At 40.6% G+C, this 17,540-nt stretch overlaps 1 protein-coding gene across 1 annotated transcript in view; it reads left to right on the top strand.

Annotated features, from left to right (window-relative positions):
* LAMA3 (laminin subunit alpha 3) overlaps positions 1-15,336 on the top strand; it is a 169,607-nt gene extending 154,271 nt beyond the window's left edge. The window contains exons 63-75 of the mRNA XM_015420742.1: positions 587-644; positions 1,658-1,798; positions 1,903-2,033; positions 4,508-4,639; positions 7,321-7,465; positions 8,020-8,183; positions 8,602-8,794; positions 9,262-9,402; positions 10,772-10,931; positions 11,164-11,294; positions 12,169-12,262; positions 13,550-13,669; positions 14,670-15,336. Of these exons, the coding sequence (XP_015276228.1) occupies positions 587-644; positions 1,658-1,798; positions 1,903-2,033; positions 4,508-4,639; positions 7,321-7,465; positions 8,020-8,183; positions 8,602-8,794; positions 9,262-9,402; positions 10,772-10,931; positions 11,164-11,294; positions 12,169-12,262; positions 13,550-13,669; positions 14,670-14,815 (1,756 nt within the window). The 3' untranslated portion in view covers positions 14,816-15,336. The remainder of the gene's footprint in view (positions 1-586; positions 645-1,657; positions 1,799-1,902; positions 2,034-4,507; positions 4,640-7,320; positions 7,466-8,019; positions 8,184-8,601; positions 8,795-9,261; positions 9,403-10,771; positions 10,932-11,163; positions 11,295-12,168; positions 12,263-13,549; positions 13,670-14,669) is intronic.
* Positions 15,337-17,540: the final 2,204 nt, after the last annotated feature.

The following is a 17,540-nucleotide window of genomic DNA, read 5'->3' as shown; positions in this document are numbered from 1 at the left end:
GCGGGGGCCCCTTCCCAGCCCCCCCCCCCCCCTCACTGCAGGCCCGCGCTACCGCGCAAGCCCCTCCCAAGCCCTCCCCGGCCTTCCGCACCCCCTTTTTGCAGGCCCACGCTACTACACGGGGCCCTCCACAGCTATCCCCAGCCTTCCCCAACCCCTCTCTGCAGACAGAAGTGTCTACCCACCATGTCTACCAATCCAAAGCAGTTCAGTGGCATCTTTAAGACCAGGTTTTTATTCAGGTGCAAGCTGTCCCTCCTCTGCGAGGACAGATCTGCACGTCCCCCTCCCCCAATAGCTAGCAATCTAAAACAGTCCAGTGGAGCCTGAGTGGTGGATGTTGCCTTTTGACACACTTCCGGTGATGTCAGGGTGTGTGGCCTTCTGATACACTTCCGGTGATGTCAGGGGGTGTGGCATATGCTACTGAGTTATGCTAATGAGCTCATGCACCTCTTTTTCTATGAAAAGACCCCTGAATATCACAATATACAAAAGTTGGATTTCAAAAATTATTTAATAAAAAGAAGTACAAATAATTTAAAAATAGTCAAAACTTGCAAATTTTTTTAATTTCTGGAAACAGCTTTAATATATCAACACCTCCATTTCGTGGATGCATGATGAATTGGAGAACCTCTTTTGCATGCTCCAGGGCCTGGAGAGCTCCTAAGAGTACACCTGCTGTCCACACTACACAGGGCAGGTGCCGATGATTGGAAGGTAATTTGCACACCATAACACCTTTAAATACTGGATACTAGGGATGTGCACAGCTGGACAGAAATGCCAGAAATGCCAGTGAGGAATGATGCTGTATGGCTGAACATGAGTTAACTGATTTGTTTGGATGGCTCAGAGGTTAAGATGCTGAACTGAAGACCGGAAGGTCGGTAGTTCGGCAGTTCAAGACCCAAGTGCCGCATGACGGAGTGAGCTCCCATCACTGGCCCCAGCTCCTGCCAACCTAGCAGTTTGAAAGAAAGAAATTGAAAGTAGATAAATAGGTACTGCTTTGGTGTTCCATGAGCCTCTGCATTTAGTCATGCTGGCCACATGACCATAGAGAAGTCTTCGGACAGCACTGGCACTTCGTCTTGGAAACAGGAATGAGCACTGCCCCCTAGAGTCAGATTCAACTGGCTTTCGAGCAAGGGAAACCTTTACTTTTACTTTGGATGGTGTAACCGTAAGGCACATATCTGCTGATTTGCTCTCCCGTCACAGCCGATCCCTTATCCCTTGCTATGCCTGGGAATGGAAATTTAAAGATAGCATGAAAACCAAAAGCAGGGAGCAGCAACAGACATTGTACTATGGCCATGCAAATGGCTGGAACATGCTTTGTCCTCTTGGATCTGAGAGTCCAAGAAAATGTCATTCAGATTAGTTAAACTTCTAGGGTTAACAAACAGGGTGTGTTCAGGTTGGATTTAGATTAGTTACCTTCTAGATACATGTTCCTGCTGGATATATTGACTTGCAGCAATTAAGATAATTCAATCTCAGATAAGTTGTTAATTCATTTAAAAAAGTCACCAAAAAAACCCCACGTGAGATCTGTTAAACTCACTTCATATATTATAGCAGAAATGGGGAAAGTAGGTATGAATCTCACTAGTGAAATCCTAATTTCATTAACCATCTGCATTTTTAGCTTGTGAGGACTGGAACTTTTTTCAAGCATGGAATACTTGATCTGAGTGATGATGGTTTCCCATTTCCAAATGATTTCCAAGTTGGATTTGGATTTTACACATTGGCGCTGGACGGAACATTATTAAATTACAATCTACGGGTATGAAATATGTATTTTTCAAACATAATCATATTAGTTTGCTGCCAAACTTGAAATATTTATGAGCTCAAAAATGAAACAATTTTGTGTGTAATTTTTTTTAGCCTGATATGCTTTCTGTTCTTCTGAGGAATGGCTCCGTAATTGTAAGGTTAGCTGATGAAGAACACCAGTCTAGCAAGAAATATGGAGCTGGTTCAATGCATTATGTAACAGTGATGAAACAAGGCGACATGTAAGTCCAATATTAGTAAATGGATGCTGTGGGTTTTTATAAACTTCATTGGGATTTGTGCAAACAGGGTATATGAAAGACTGCTTTGCGAGACAGCCTTTCAGAATGCTCTTCATACGTCCATTCTTGATCGTTGCAGACATATTAGTGATAAAACAATAGCATACTTTTCTGCATCTCATTGTAGACTATTATCAAGAGCACTACATTTAACAGAGTGCATTTCACACTCTTCTGTGAGACTTCAGTGGCATTTCATATTGTGTGTGCAAGTATTTCCCTCACACAGATGAATGAAGGAAGACCCTGCACACATGAGGCTCTGTAAGCAGACATGCAATACAGTGCAATGCTAGTTTACTCAAAACTGAGTTCAGTTGCACTTACTACAAACTAAGTGTGTATTGGACTGAAATTGCTAGATCGGGCAGTGCACAGAGATAGCTCTCTTGGCATATTGATGACATGGAAACTATTTTCCCTCTTTCCAGTTTCTTTGCGTTGATATGCAACAGAAGCATTCTGTTCAGTTCTCAGGCAATATGACAGAGTTCTATACTCTCAGCTGGAAAATCTAATAAATGCAGAAATGATGCAGTGATTGTGAAGGTTGTGCCCACTATTTATTTGTAATTGGTTTGGAGGAGGGAACCTATCAGAATTTAGGTTCTCATGTGATAATCATCATAATTTCATAGTAACATTAGTGGTTGAAATTTCTATCACTGATTGGCTGTCAGAAACCATGTCTTATCACGTGAAAACCCAGCTGGTGGGAGATAACTTGGCATGTGATAACCTTGTCCCATGACAACCAAAATGAGAATCAGCTGCTTGAAACCCATTTGTATGGTAAAACCTGAGATGATATGAAATTTTCTATTTTCTGCATTATTAGGAATTTCTAAAATATATATCAGTTTCTTTTGGTGATTGAAAAGTACTGAGCCTGATGCACAGTGAAGTGATTTCAGCTCATACTTTATTTAGAGATGTAGAACAAGAGAGAGAATGCCAGCTCGCAGGCCGACTTATATTTAGGAGTCAAACCACACCCAAGCACACACCCTTCACCAGTGATAGGATATTTACAGTGGCCAAGAGTTCCATAGATCCTACCTTGGATCCTAGCTCTCTGATAGGTGCGGGCTAGGATCCATTTGGTCTATTGTTCCTTAGAGCGAAGCTAGGGCTCTTCGCCTGACTGCGCGTGGGCTTGGCCTTGCACGCGTCCAAGCTTAGTATACAACAGTGATCATGTCTTTTTTTCTAATTTTTTTTGGGGGGGGGGCTGAAGGGGATTTTTTAATTGCATTTTCTAAAAGTAAACACTACATGAAAAAAGGGAAAAGGGACTACATACTATAGGATAAAGTAAAGGAACCTCTAAAAACCCAAGAGTGGGTGTCATACAAACTGCTTTAACAAGATTACAAGCTTATATAGCTAAATATTCATATGAATTCATTGAACATGTTCATCATCTTTCAAACTTCCGCTCCAACTTAAACATCGTCTACTATGACTTCTTAAAGAGTCTAAGAAATCTTATTTTAAACATTCTTTAAACTTCAGGGTAATAATAACAAGTCATATTTTATCTTTTATCTAATTTTAAGTTCATATTAAGCAAAAAAAAAAATCGGCCATACTGCATACATACCTCACAGCTTTTTGTCTCCTCTGCTGCATCAGTGATTCATTTATTGCCATTTTCCAGTGTCATAAAATAACAATTTTGGTGACTAATAACAACTTCCACACCAATGATCTAGTAACCCCCTTAAGAAAAATGACCAGCGGTTCACATCTCACACATTATTGGGCAGTGTTATTCCCAGATCCTTCTCCCAGTGGAATCTTTTTTCTAACAGTGCTAACTGGAGATACACCCTTCTAAGTCAACTGGAGGGCGTATCTCTGCCTAGGGTTTCACTGTTGGTTTAGTAAAAAATCATGCACAATTGAAAGAACCCTCCCTTATAAAACAAGCTGTGAATCACTGCCAAATCCTCCTATGAGGCGGAGGATCTAAGATCATATCTATACTGCTGTTCATTGTTTTACACGTTTGGATTCATTCATACCGCTACATGGAAGGGAACACTGCCTAATGGATCCTTTGGCTCTCCACAGAACATGCTGCACTTTTCTTGGGTGGCGCAACTTTTAAAAGCAAAGGAGCACTGCTAGCATTCAAATCCTATATGCCACATTGCTCTGTTTTACCTAGGCACTGTTTTTCATGCTTCTAGTTTTGCACTGCTATGCAAAACTAAGAGCATGAGACATACATGTCCGCCTTGTAGCTATACCCTGAATTAATCATAGACCAGTATCGAAAAAGACTCCACTGAAGTAAATTGATGAATTAATTGATGAATAAGTGAAATGTAACCAACATACAATCGTTTACATGGGTAGATAGTTTTGCTCTGAAAATTTAACTCTGGCTCTTGTTTTTTTTGTTCAAGACTAAGGTTGCTTGTTGATGATGTGCCCGAATCAACAATAGAGGGAACTTTTGCAAGGAGAACTTCAAGTCGACCAATACAAATGGGTGGGAATAATTTTGAAGGTTGCATTTCCAACGTCTTCATACAAAGGTATATATAATTCACTATGTGGGTTTCCATATGGAGACTGGTTACATAGGATTGGTCATGAGACATTTCTAAACATTTCTGTTCTTCATGAAACCCGTATGCTTATAATGAACAAAATAGAATGAAAATGGCACAGATGATGATGTATGAGGATACATCAGTAAAGGAATGTCTGCATGCCTGAAAGTGGAACTAGAAAGTTAACATGTAGGATGGCCATTTATTTAGGCATTTATAGTCTGCCTTTCTCACCAAGACTCAAGACAGATTACACAGTGTAAATTTGAAAAAGTGCGCATGCACATGAAAGCTCATACCTTAAATAAACATTTGCTGGACTCTAAAAAATTTTCTACAGCGTAAATCAGTACAATCAACAGGATAGGACATCCAATGAACAACACGATTTTTGGACTGCAGAAATCTGAAACCAAACAGAAATTTGCAACAGAGCTGAAATAAAGCATAATTATTAACATGACACATTAAACAATGCAGAAATTACATAGGAGGATCATACTTAGAGCAACAGATAGCACGTACTATACATAATGGTATAATTTGCAGACTCTCCCCCTTTACCAAAGCAACTTTCTGAACCGTTTATTTACAGTACAGCCCTATTACCTGTGTAAAAAAGCCCTCCTGAATAATCCAGTTTTGCATAGTTTGTGCAAAGCCAGGAGGGTGAGAGCCTTCATGTTGAGTTCAAGGGGAGACATCAGTGCGGCGTGCATTATAGGAGTCTAAATATTACCAAGTGTAGATTCAGGAGTCCAGAATGGCTGTATCAGGGTAGGAGGCCATGTTCTGGGCTAGACTGTGTTGGAAGTGTTTTTTTCAGCTGTGTTAACTTGCTTCGCCAGCAGTAATATTGAAACTGCATTATTTAGCATGTGTGAAAGCGCCCTAGTCTTTCCTGTGGATTACTGGCTTGCGCATGGTGCACCAGTTCATTGGCCCTCCCACAATATGTGGCTATACTGGTATAAGATCATCTGAAATCTTTCTGTTATTATTATTTGATACCTCACACTCTTAACCTTATTTCAGTTCCTGAGACAGCTTGCTATTCAGTGAAAACACATAAAAAAGAACAATACAATCCATGGAAAGAACCATAAAACAATCACCTCACAGTGGGTTGGATCCCTGGAATGGAAGTTTCCTCCCCCCGCCCCATTGCAGCTCATTAATCATCAGAAAATAGTGTTCCTGGGGAATAATAGACCCTGAGGAATGACATGAGGTGGTCTACAATGGGAAGGGGGAATCAGCAGAAATTGCTCCTTCCCTTCCATTAGTGGAAATGTTTGTCTGGATCCAAGCCTTAAAAGGTATGAACAGAGAGCAGGGCCTCTGAAGGTGCTCTCAACAGGCAGGCAGGTTCATATGGGCAGCCTTTTAAAGTAACCACTGATGCAGCATTGATGTAGACTCGTAGCACATTGTGACCCAAGTGGTATAGCTGTTCAAGTGAAAGCCTGAGAACATCCTAGTCCTAATCCCTGCTTTACTATAAAGTAGAGTGACGTTGACCCAGTGAGTCTCTCTCAGCCTTATGTATCTCATAGGGTTGTAGTAAGGATGAAATTGGAGAGAGAAAATAATACATGCTGCCCTGAGGTCCTTGAAGGAAAGGCAAAATAAAAATTGAATGAACAAATGTAATTTAGCAAAAGTATTTGCCATTTTCTAACACAGAGAGAGTGGTGAAACAACTTGTGAATCAGCTTCAGGATTACAGCCTTGAAACAGGCAGTCCTTTGCAAGAAAAAAAAACACACTCCTCATGTGAGGAACAGGTGGTAGGCTTGCAAAAAAAAAAATTAGAAGTAGTTTTTAAAAAGGGGACAGTTGATATAAATTGACATTTAGCCAAGCATGGAAGCACCCCCTCTTAACCTATCAAAAGTATTCTGTAGACACCTAGGGCCAAGGTGGTAGCTGGCATTTTTATTAGCACTATATTTCAAATGCAAAGTACATTCATTCTCAGAAGAGGTTTTTGGATGCAGCTGTATCCATGGTTTAGCATTCACAATATGGGCAATAATCTTAAAGTTTCAAAACTGGCAAACTGGCAATATCAGTTGAACAGACTGGCGGGTTTTGGCATTACAAGAACAAGCATTGGGTTCTTGCAACTCCTTCCTCGCCCTTCCCCTTCCCTTGTGCGCTCTGATTTCCTTCTTTCCTGTTTTGTACAGACCCTAGTATACCCTCAAATCAGAACTGGAAATCATGTGGAACCAAGCCCCTGTCATTGACAGAAGTTCTTTTCTGAGTAATTATACTTTAATTTAGAACCCAACATGATGGAATCCTGCATTAGTAATTGGTCTAAAAAGCAGTCACGGGGCAGCCAAAAGTGCTTCTGAGGAACTCTTCTCCCCACATCTCTCCAATCAAAACTGCTGCCCCCAGGCTGTTTTAAGCTCTAATGGGGGGGGGGGATTGCCATATTGTGCTGAATGTTTCTTTTTCCTAGCACCATGGTCCTGATCCACATTTGGAACCCCTCTGCAGCTACTTTTTAAGGGCCAAATTACGCATCTGAAACAGATGCCCAGTCACAGGACTCCCACATCACATGTAGCTTGATGGCTGTTTCCCTTAGCCAGTTTGACTCTTAGGAAGCAGTGTACTATCACATAATTTATTTCTTCTCACTATTCCAGAACAGGACGCAGACCTCGGGTTCAAAATCTAACGAATTATACTCAGAAGAATGATGTGTCCTTAGGATCCTGTATGATAAAGAAGCCACCACAGCTGATGCTGCTGAAAGAATTAACAGATGCCTACCATTTGAAGGTTTTTAAGGTCAGGAAAGTATTCCTCAATCTATGCAACTGAGAAACCCTAATTTCTTTTATGTTATCTAGTTAGGCAAATATGCCCATACTGACTTTATTCAACTCTTTTATACTGGATGCAAAATTATGAGGCTTGGTACAAAAATTGTCCATTTGTTAAAATGTGAATAGATAACGGAGAGCTTGAAGTTGATAAAATATCGTGGAGAAGCATGCATCAGCTGGGACCATCATAAGGAGTTCATGTTCTGCTACAAAACTTTCTCGTGCTTAGAATGAAAGTTCATTCATTAATAACAAAGATTAGCATCTTGATCTAAAAGCCAAAATTCTGACTTAACTGATTAGTTGATTTCAGGTGTAATCCCTGAATCTAAACTCATTAACTGAAATTCAGTCCTTATTAGTTTTCATTCGATCTAGATTTTCAAACAGGCTGAGTAAGATCACAAGATAATCTTAAGGAAGCATATAACCTCCACCCCAAACAAAATCCTACTATATTAGGTTATTCTTAGAGATGCCAAAACAAAATATTTATATTTTCTCTTGTTCTTACAGAAGAAAACACCCACTGTCTACTTGACAGATGCAAATAAAAAGCAAAACAGTGACAACTGTCCCTCAGGTGCTCCGTTAAATTTTGTCACTGGAGCATATCACTTTGGCAATACTCCTGGCACTCATTTGTTGTTTACAACTTCCAAAATATCACCGAGAGACAGGTACTTGGATTAATTTTCATTTTGCTCTCTCTCTCTCTCCCCCCCCCCTCTCTCTGCAGAATCTGAAATGTTGTGGGTATTTCAGTATTGAGCTTTTTATGCCATGTAATAATAAATGTATTATTTATTACTATTATCATTAATAAGAAAACAAAAAGCAATATGGCATTTGTCTTGCCATTTCCAGAAGGCCCAGTCCTGGGTTTCTCTATCTCAGGTTCAAATTTCTGCTCAGCCTTGAAGTTCACTGGATAGCCTTGGGCAAATGATTTCCTGTCTCACAAGGTTTGGGGAATCTAAAAGAGACTATTGTCCATCGTTTGCACTGGTATAATGAAAATGAATAATAGTGTATGGAGAGCTGCTTCTGCATTTCAGTTTCATCCTCTCCAATGCCTTTTTTCCCTTTACGTTCAAGGTCTCATTTTGCAATTGAGGTACGGTCATCGTTGTCTGGAGGCTTGATCTTCTTCATGGGGGACACACTACAGAACAGTTATGTGGCTCTTTACCTTTCAAAAGGACGTTATATCCTTTCAGTTGCTGGTGAAGATGGGAGGAAGATAAAAATCAAAAGCAAAGCCAAATACAATGATGGACAGTGGCATAATGTGAGTCCAATAGCTGCTTCAGTAAAAGTATTACAGCCAGAGTTCCTGAGATGGCCACTCTTACCAGTCTGTGGGGTATCTCTCTAAAGGAGTGAAGCTTGAGTTCCTTTTTGCCTCATTTTCCATCTTCAACTCTGGCAGCAAACTACTCCCTCTATTGGCGAAGCTGCAAGTGCCATGGCAGGGGGGGGATGCTAGCCACTGTCCCTCTGTTAAAAGGTTTGTGAAGATAAGTATTATATGAGAAATTTTAAAGAGACCAATGTATTCCTAAAGAAGTAAAATGCTCCAGGATTGCTAAACATTGAAATAGTTGAAAAAAGCATCTAGTTTAGTTATTCCTTATTAAATGGTGTTTGCTGTTTTCAGTTTGAATGAAAAAAGTAGTATGTATTGGTTAAAGACAGTTCTGTACTGATTAGTTTCTGCCATATATTTATTCAACATTATATCTGTCTCCCAAAAAGGTGGCATTCGGCATTGCTGAAAAGAGAGCGCGTCTTGTCATTGATGGCTTAAGGGCTCAAGAAGGAAACATTCCACGTAATTACTCTGCCAGTAATGAGTTACCCATCTATTTAGGAGGGGTTCCTTCATTGAGACTGAAGGTAAAGAGCTGATTTTTTTTGATGATTGGGCTCTTCAAAGAATGTGTATGTATTTGACTCGTCATCCCACATTAACCCCGAGGCTTAAGTCAGCTGTATTTAAATAAGCAAAAGCTAATATATGACAAGCATGTCATCTTCCATATTAGCTCGCACTGATACTTGTAGATAGACCTTTATACATGTGGATCCTAGTTTGGATTCTGTGTCATCTTGTTCAGGAACCTGCAAGAATGTAGTGTAATTTGATTGGCATCAAAATGAGAACTAAGAGTACCGTTTCCCTTTTATTTATTTAATCGGGGAAAAGATACCCTGCATGTCTCACTTGTGCAAGGCTGTCCCAGACTGGCATTTGTAAACATTTACATAGTCAGCCTCAGCATTTCTTACTGTTAAATTGTTTAACTATGTTTAACATAACATTAACCCTTAAAATGTTAAGAGATGGGACCAGTAAAGCACTCTACCTGGGCTTAGATCTCTGCTTCTGCCTTTTCTACAGCTGTCTTTGCTCCTGTGTTCTGTTCCCCCTTTAATCTGTGTTTTGGTTTCCTTAGTCATGTCCTTTCCTTAATCTTTTGAGAGGTGGAATTTCTTACATCTTTAATTCATCCATTACAAGATACTCCACGATACTCACGGAGGGATATTTTAGCCCTCTTAGTTTTCCTTTTCCCCCTCACTGCTGCCAGGCTTGTAGCAGCTCCTGCACCCCTAACCATCACCACCGCTGGGCATAGCACAGCTCCTGGCCACCCCCCATAGTATTGAAACTGCTGTTGGTAAGTCTGGCATAGCTTGTGGCCTCCTCCACTGGCCCACTGTGGCTCCCCCTACACCATTTCTAATGCTGCTGGGCCCAGTGTAGCTCTTGGCCATCCCCCCCCCCCATTGCCTAGGCTTCCGGGCCTGCTGTGGCTCCCAGCTACCTCCCACTGGGCCTGCCAATGGAAGAGTAGGTAGCAGCATTGGCTGCACATTCGCAAACAGTCCTTTTTTGAAGGGACATTTAACCCACCCCCCTGTAATTTTTTTAACAGTTTCAGATTCTTCTGCAAACCTGGGGTTCTCCAGAGTTTGGGTAACTACTGGTTTATGTCAGAGTGGCCCAGATGCACAGATTTAAATATCCACAGATTAGGCTATTAGATCCACACATCTGACTAAGATATCTGCCAATTTATTTGTGGCAAGAAGAATAATTTTGACTAAACATTATTGGATACATTTACCAGTCCACTCTTATGTTATTTTGCATGAAGTGTATGCACATGAAAGCTCACACCTTGAATAAACCTTTGTTGGTCTAAATTTGTTCCACATGTTATTCAGTTTATCATAATATAGGCTGAATCTATATTTTCAGAATATACCCAAAAAGAGTTTTGTGGGTTGCTTGAGAAACTTCAATGCGGGAGGAAAACTCATGGATATTCATCATCAGAACAAGGGTGTTCTGCCATGTTTGGATAACACATTGGAAAATGGAGTCTCTTTCTTCAATGAAGGGGGACATATTGTCATTGGTGAGTATTGGAGGAGTTGTTAGTTCCAATTTTTTCACCTGAGTTCTCTCACTATGCACAGGATTACACAGTCATTCTAATGGATGGGGGGAGCTCTGCATATGTAGTGCTGACCCATTTTATTGACACTCATAAGCAAAGAACCCCAGTATCAAGCTGAGCACATAAAACTTGATTCATATTTTTTGTATCCTTTCTAATATACTGTTTCCAATTATTGTTGTAATCTCAGAAAACTCTTTTGCAATGGGTTTGGAATATACAGTCGTATTTAACATTCGTCCAAGAAGCTTGACTGGTATTTTAATCCACACTGGCAATAAACAAAGAAACTTCTTAACTGTTTACATGGAACGAGGCACAGTAAGTTTGGCTTTCACTGTATTTTCTCCTGATCTATAGTGCCAAGATTCACTGGGGAGGGGTAGCAAGGGACAGGGAGAGATCTTGAATTACTGAGGGCCTGATGATACAATGCATTCTTCTTAGGTCCTGTCAAGGAGACCCATAATGGGAGTTCCCAGGTAAAACTTAGATTGCCAGGTATATGGGAGCCAATTTAGATCAGGACCATAGTGCACAGGGTGAGGGGCTTACACCTACCACTTGCACGCCCTCTCCTTTTCTTCTTCCACCACAGTTTTGCCAGTGATAGAGTCAGTGTGGTATAGTGGTTAAGAGTGGCAGACTCTAAACTGGAGAAACAGGTTTGATTCCCCACTCCTCCACATGAAGCCAGCTGGGTGACCTTGGGTCAGTCACGGTTCTCAGCACTCCCTCAGCCTCTCAAAATAGGTCTAGCTCGCCTCTAAAGGACAATCTTTGGATTTCCTGGCTATACAATACACAGTGCCATACAATAATTATTAATTAATTATTCTGCAGATGGAAATAGGGGTGATTTTTTGCCCTTTCCCTTGTTTAGTGCACTCCCTTGAATCATATTCCTGCTAATCCAAGTAGATCCTTGGGAATCAACTTTCTTGGAAGGGACTGTTAGGGGGGGGCGACAAGAATTGCATCTGTCAGCACCTTACGCTGATGGATTACTGGACCAAACCCATTGTTTTACTATTTTATTTATACATTTCTTTAAGAGGGTTATGCTGAAAAGCAAATAACAAATCTTAATAAATAAAAGCATTGGTAAAATTAATCTTTATAGTAGCATATTGGTGTGTCTGTGCTCTTGTTTTATCTTTTGTTACTGGTAATTCAAAAGATGACTTTTTCACAGCTCATTGCCTCTGGAAATAATGGTGCTGGAGAATTCTCAACGTCCGTCACACCTCAGCAGCCTCTGTGTGATGGAAAATGGCACACTGTAGCAGGTACCGCACATTCATTGAGCAGTTCTTTAGAAACAGAATAGAAACATTTTTGTGGTCCCAAAATTTATGTCTTTTGCCTTTTTAAAAACAAACAATAGTTTATGCATTTTAATCAACATTCTTAAATGCATAATTTGTATGTAAGGCTTGTTTTAGCTTTCTTCCTGTTGTCATGAACTCTTGATTGCAAATGTATTATGATCTCAGTCTAAAAACCATATTGGAATAATCCTGAAGTGGTCCTGGGATATTGTTGGAAGGCATGTGATATCTTGTTGAAACTAAGTAAGGCTGTGTCTGATCAGTGTTTGGAAAGGAAGTTTCCTGGGAATCTGATGGATACTGTTTTGGGTTCCAAGATGAAATATAAATTAATAAATACATTTCACTGGGACTTCAGCAAGATTGCTTTGGAATAAATGCTTGGTGGCCTGCATGAAGGAATGGAAGGCAGCATGGTATAGCCCGATTTCATCGGATCTCGGAAGTTAAGTAGGATCAGTATTGAAAGGGAGACCAGAAAGGAAGACTCGGCAGAGAAAGGCAATTGCAAAGCAACTCTGCTTCTCATTTACCTTGAAAGCCCCCTTGCTGGGGTTGCCATATGTCAGCTGTGACTTCACGGCACTTTACAGACATACACACACAGACACCACTACATAAAATGATTTATTAAATAATTTTTGACTGGATTTGACGCGTTGGCTTTGGTTTCTGTGTTTTAAAGGCTTTATCTGGTATGCTTTTATCATTGGAATAAGACGCATAAACCAGCATTACAAATTACATTTCTGTAAGAATAGGTGTCAACAAAAATTCCCTCACATATATGGGCTACAGCTACATGTTACACTTCATCTGCATGTCATGTTACACTAATGGTTCCTTCGTCATTACAAAGTGCATTTAAGGAGGATGCCTTGAATTAGAAAAGGAGCAATAAATGTATATCCCTTTCCTTAAGCCTCTTTTGTCCTGAAACTTCTCCCCCAGCTCCCCCCCCCCCGCCCCACAAGGCTCCTGGGTCATATCTGCAAGGTAAGCGTAGGTCTAGAACCCAGTCATGGTTAAACCATGGGAACATCAGGGAAAATGGATGGGCAAGGGAAGGGTTCTGCACTGATCTAATCTTGCATGGCAGCTGTAGTTTGTTTGGCCTTAAATCCAGATACATGATATGATCACTAAATTTGCCTAATGTAGAAGGGGGTTAGCTAAGGAGAGATGAAATTGGTGAAATTTGTGGGTGGAACAAAGATGCTGACTGATTTGTTGTATTCTTTACAGTAACTCAGAAGCAGAACATTGTGCATCTAAGTGTAGATACCAAGAGTAACTACACAAGTGGACCATCAGCTATACTTTCTACCAGACCAGCTCAACCACTGTATTTTGGGAGAGTTCCAGGTAGGACTGTTAATTAATCTTTCATTATTGCAACTTTTGTTTTGCACATGCACATCCTGGATGAACTATTACATTTATCAGGGAGAACTCATTGCCAAAGGAAAACTGAGAGTATCTCATCTGTTGTGGAAAAGGCAGGATTTTCTTTCTCACATGCAGTGTGCACAGTGGCTAGTCCAGCTAATCACCAACTATGGGAACTGATGATGACTTTGTTCCTGGTATCTACTTTTTATATTTGCTTAAGTGTCATAGAAAAAAATTAAAATTAGTAAGTATCAGTGAAAGTAGTAAGCATCAGTAAGATCTTAGAGGACACTCACAAACTTACTCCAAAGTCAGCCTAACACAGTGCTTCCCACAGTGCTTCTAAGAGCTAACATCATAAAATGCAAATGCATGAAGTATGAGACGTGATAGCAGTCCTATAGTAATTACATTTGTTCTGGATACAACAAGAGGACGCTTAACCAGCCAGCTCCTCATTGCGCAGCTCACTGTTTTGCCTGCAATCCACTGCTCCCCCTTGGCCATAGAGCATTGTGTTGAGCAAGTGGAGTCTGTGATGTCGTTAACTGCTATTGGAGAATGCAGGAAGCATGTATATTGTGTATGGGAGACACAGCATACTGAAGGAGAGAAGAAATTCATCTAAAAAACTTTGTATTGTCATTCTGAAACTGCCCAGCCTACGGTGCAATCATAAGCAGAGTTATACCCTTCTAGGTCCATTGAAGTCAAGAAAAAGGGGCTCCTAATTTTAATGGTAGAGGAATAGGCTTTTCTGAAATCTGGACTACATTCAAAGGAGTTTTTAAATACTATTTTATGTTTTACAAGGAAGAAAACATACATAGGAATTTAAAATATTTTTTCCTGCTGCCTTCAAAAGAAAGGAGATATTGAAGACTATTTCTGAGTCAGATGTTTGCTTTCTACGCTGTTTACTGCATTGCTCATGTATTCTTTATTTAGCCGTGTTTCCTCTTTGTCTTTACAGTTAATTTGAAAACCCCATGGCTTCCTGTTCAGGATGTGTTCCTTGGCTGCCTGAAGGATGTTAAAATCAATGAGAAACCTCACTTAGTCAATAAAATGTCAGACATTCATGGTATTGTCAGCTTACAAGGGTGCCCTGTCAATTAACAGTCTAACATGGATCTTTTCAGGGTGAATTCTCTTAAAGTACTGTACAAATTGCCAAAATATGCTTTCACTCCTCCTCATCCTGTGTTAGTCTTGCGATTTGTGGACATCTTGGTTTAAGGATGTATATCTCTGGACCGTGCTCTTGTTAGGCTTCTCATGAAATGCTGTTTGCTTTTCAGTGTACAGTTTGCTATGTGTGACAGAGTCCTTGTGAAATGCAAAATGGCCTTGTATATGACACAGTCTGTTGAGGTTATGCTCTCAGCCACAGTGATGCATAACTAGAGTGATTCCATTGACATAACAGCCCCAGTCCTGAGGCTGTTGCCAAGACAAGTGCTATCCAAATTAGAATTGGAGGATATGGAAAATGCAAGCAGAACTGCATAAAGATATAAAAAATTATGCTGGGTTGCCGAATCTGTTCTTTTATACTGAAAAGTTCATTACATAATGACAAAAGTAGCATGAATTTGAAGTACTTTAAAAAGAGAGGGAAACCAGAGGTGACAGTCTTCAGAAGGCTATGACCAAATAAATGCAATTTGTTTTTTTAAAAATCTCTACTGTGTTTATTGTACTGATACATTCTATGTATCCATCAGCGTTAAACAAAGAACTGGACAGGCTCATTATTTTGATGCAGATCTAATATGCATATGATTAATTTCCCTGAATAACACCATCACTGGGATAAGTGGGGGCTATGCCTGAGTGGTAGAGCATCTACTTTGGACACAAATGGCCCCAGGGTCAGTTCTCAATGTCTCCAGTTTAAAAAGGTCTGGTACTAAGAGACTGAAGTGTTGACAAATACGTTTTTTGCTTGTATGCCTATATGCTTGTATTCCCTAACCCCTATATCCAAAAGCACTTTTATACACACAGAAGTATACCAAAACGCACAGATTCTGATACAGCAGCTACATATTTGAAGCTACCATTATATTAGATTCAGACAAATTCATGTGTGATTGTACTGCTGACAGGTAGAGAGGGAACAGAATGGTATCAGTATGAGATCCTATTGTACTATACTATGACTGCTGGAAAGTATAAAAAGTATGAGCAGAATCTCTTGTAATTTTCTGCTGCCCAAGCAGCCACAACAAGTAGTACAAAGATGTTGTTGCTACTATGAGGTACAGTATTCCAGAAACTGCAACAAGAAACACATGCCAAGCCAACATGTGCTCACATGCAGGCTACACCATGACTGATAAGTGTAATCAGCCCATCATATTTGGAATGTTCAGGGGTCATTTCCTGCAGGAGCAGAGCTCCGGCAGTAAAGAGCCCAGGGGGCGGGCACATGCAACAAGTCCCGCCCCCTGCTCCCAGCAGCCCTCAGTCAGAGCAAGAAGCAGCCAGGTAAGTTGTAGAGCTCCCCCCGGCCCCCCCGGTCTAAGACAGTCCAGTGGCACCTTTAAGACTAAGTTTTATTCAGGTACAAGCTCTCCCTCCTCTGCGAGGACAGATCTGTACATTCCTCTCCCCCCCCCAAATAGCTAGCAATCCAAAACAGCCCAGTGGAGCCTGAGTGGTGGGTGTTGCCTTCAGACAAACGTCCGGTGATGCCAGGGGGTGTGGCATATGCAAATAAGTTATGCTAATGAGTTATGTTAATGAGCTCCTGCACCTCTTTTTCTACGAAATGACCCCTGGGAATGTTCATGGGGAGACTAGTGCATGTAGCTCAGGGGTTTTTTTTCCCCTTTCTGAACTGTTGTTGGTCATTAAAAGTGCCTTTTCACATTTCCCCAAGCTAGTTGCAGTGTAGCACACAATCCCAGCTGCATGCATAACCAGGCTATTTGGACAAGGATCGTGCACCAGTTTGCAAGATGACAGATGCTCAAGTTAGTTGCACTAGGCCCATTTATTTCAATCAGACCTCTGAAGGCAAAATTCTCAGTGGATTGAAATATGATTCCCATCAATAAATATTCTAATTGTGAAGATATTTAAGTGTATGGCTTGTACAAGGTGATGGGATTAAATCCTAATAAAAAGAACTGAAAGTAATGGCCACATGCACTATGCAAAAATTGTAGGCAGCCACGTTGGTCCATAGAATAATTCTTTTAAAAGTCTTTTAATCATTTTATTAGGCCCACCCAAAAGAGTACAAACCAGTAAACATGCAACTACCCCGTTGGGCCTGTATTTCTGATGGTTATTTTCTCATTTCTAATCACAACAATATAAGTGCCTCCTGGGCCACATCAACAGGTCTAGCAGATCATGCATTGCTTTGCTTGTGGCACATTAGTTGGATAATATTGTATACATGTCCACATTTTCAGTCTATAACCTAAACAATCAGAATAACTGTTCCATAGGAACCCCAGGAAGCAAGCCTAAGTAAAAGTTTACTCAGAAATGAGTGTCACTGCTGTGACATCATCATCGTCATCATCGTGGTTGTACTAATCCAGATAGAGGGCAAATGCAGCTCCTGGAAAGCTGTCCCTGCCACTTTCTCTTGCTTTCTAACATTCCTGCCTTTCCCATTATTCTAGTTTTCATTATATTGGGGGGGGGGATCTGGTTCCTAAAAAGGGATCACAGCATTTACATTCATATAAGTGCACCATTAGCAAGTGACTGCAGCTCTGACTAACAATTATCTGTCCTACTAACTCTCCATGCCTCCTCCTGCCTGTCTTGGAGCTTCCATTTGAAAAGCCAGCTGAAAGGCAGATCACCACAGTCCACAGCA

This window comes from Gekko japonicus, unplaced genomic scaffold (genome assembly GCF_001447785.1).
Source record: "Gekko japonicus isolate JY-2015 unplaced genomic scaffold, Gekko_japonicus_V1.1 scaffold1602, whole genome shotgun sequence".
NCBI lineage: Eukaryota > Metazoa > Chordata > Lepidosauria > Squamata > Gekkonidae > Gekko > Gekko japonicus.
The sequence above is the reverse complement of the archived record's forward strand: the minus strand, read 5'-3'. Positions and strand labels throughout refer to the sequence as shown.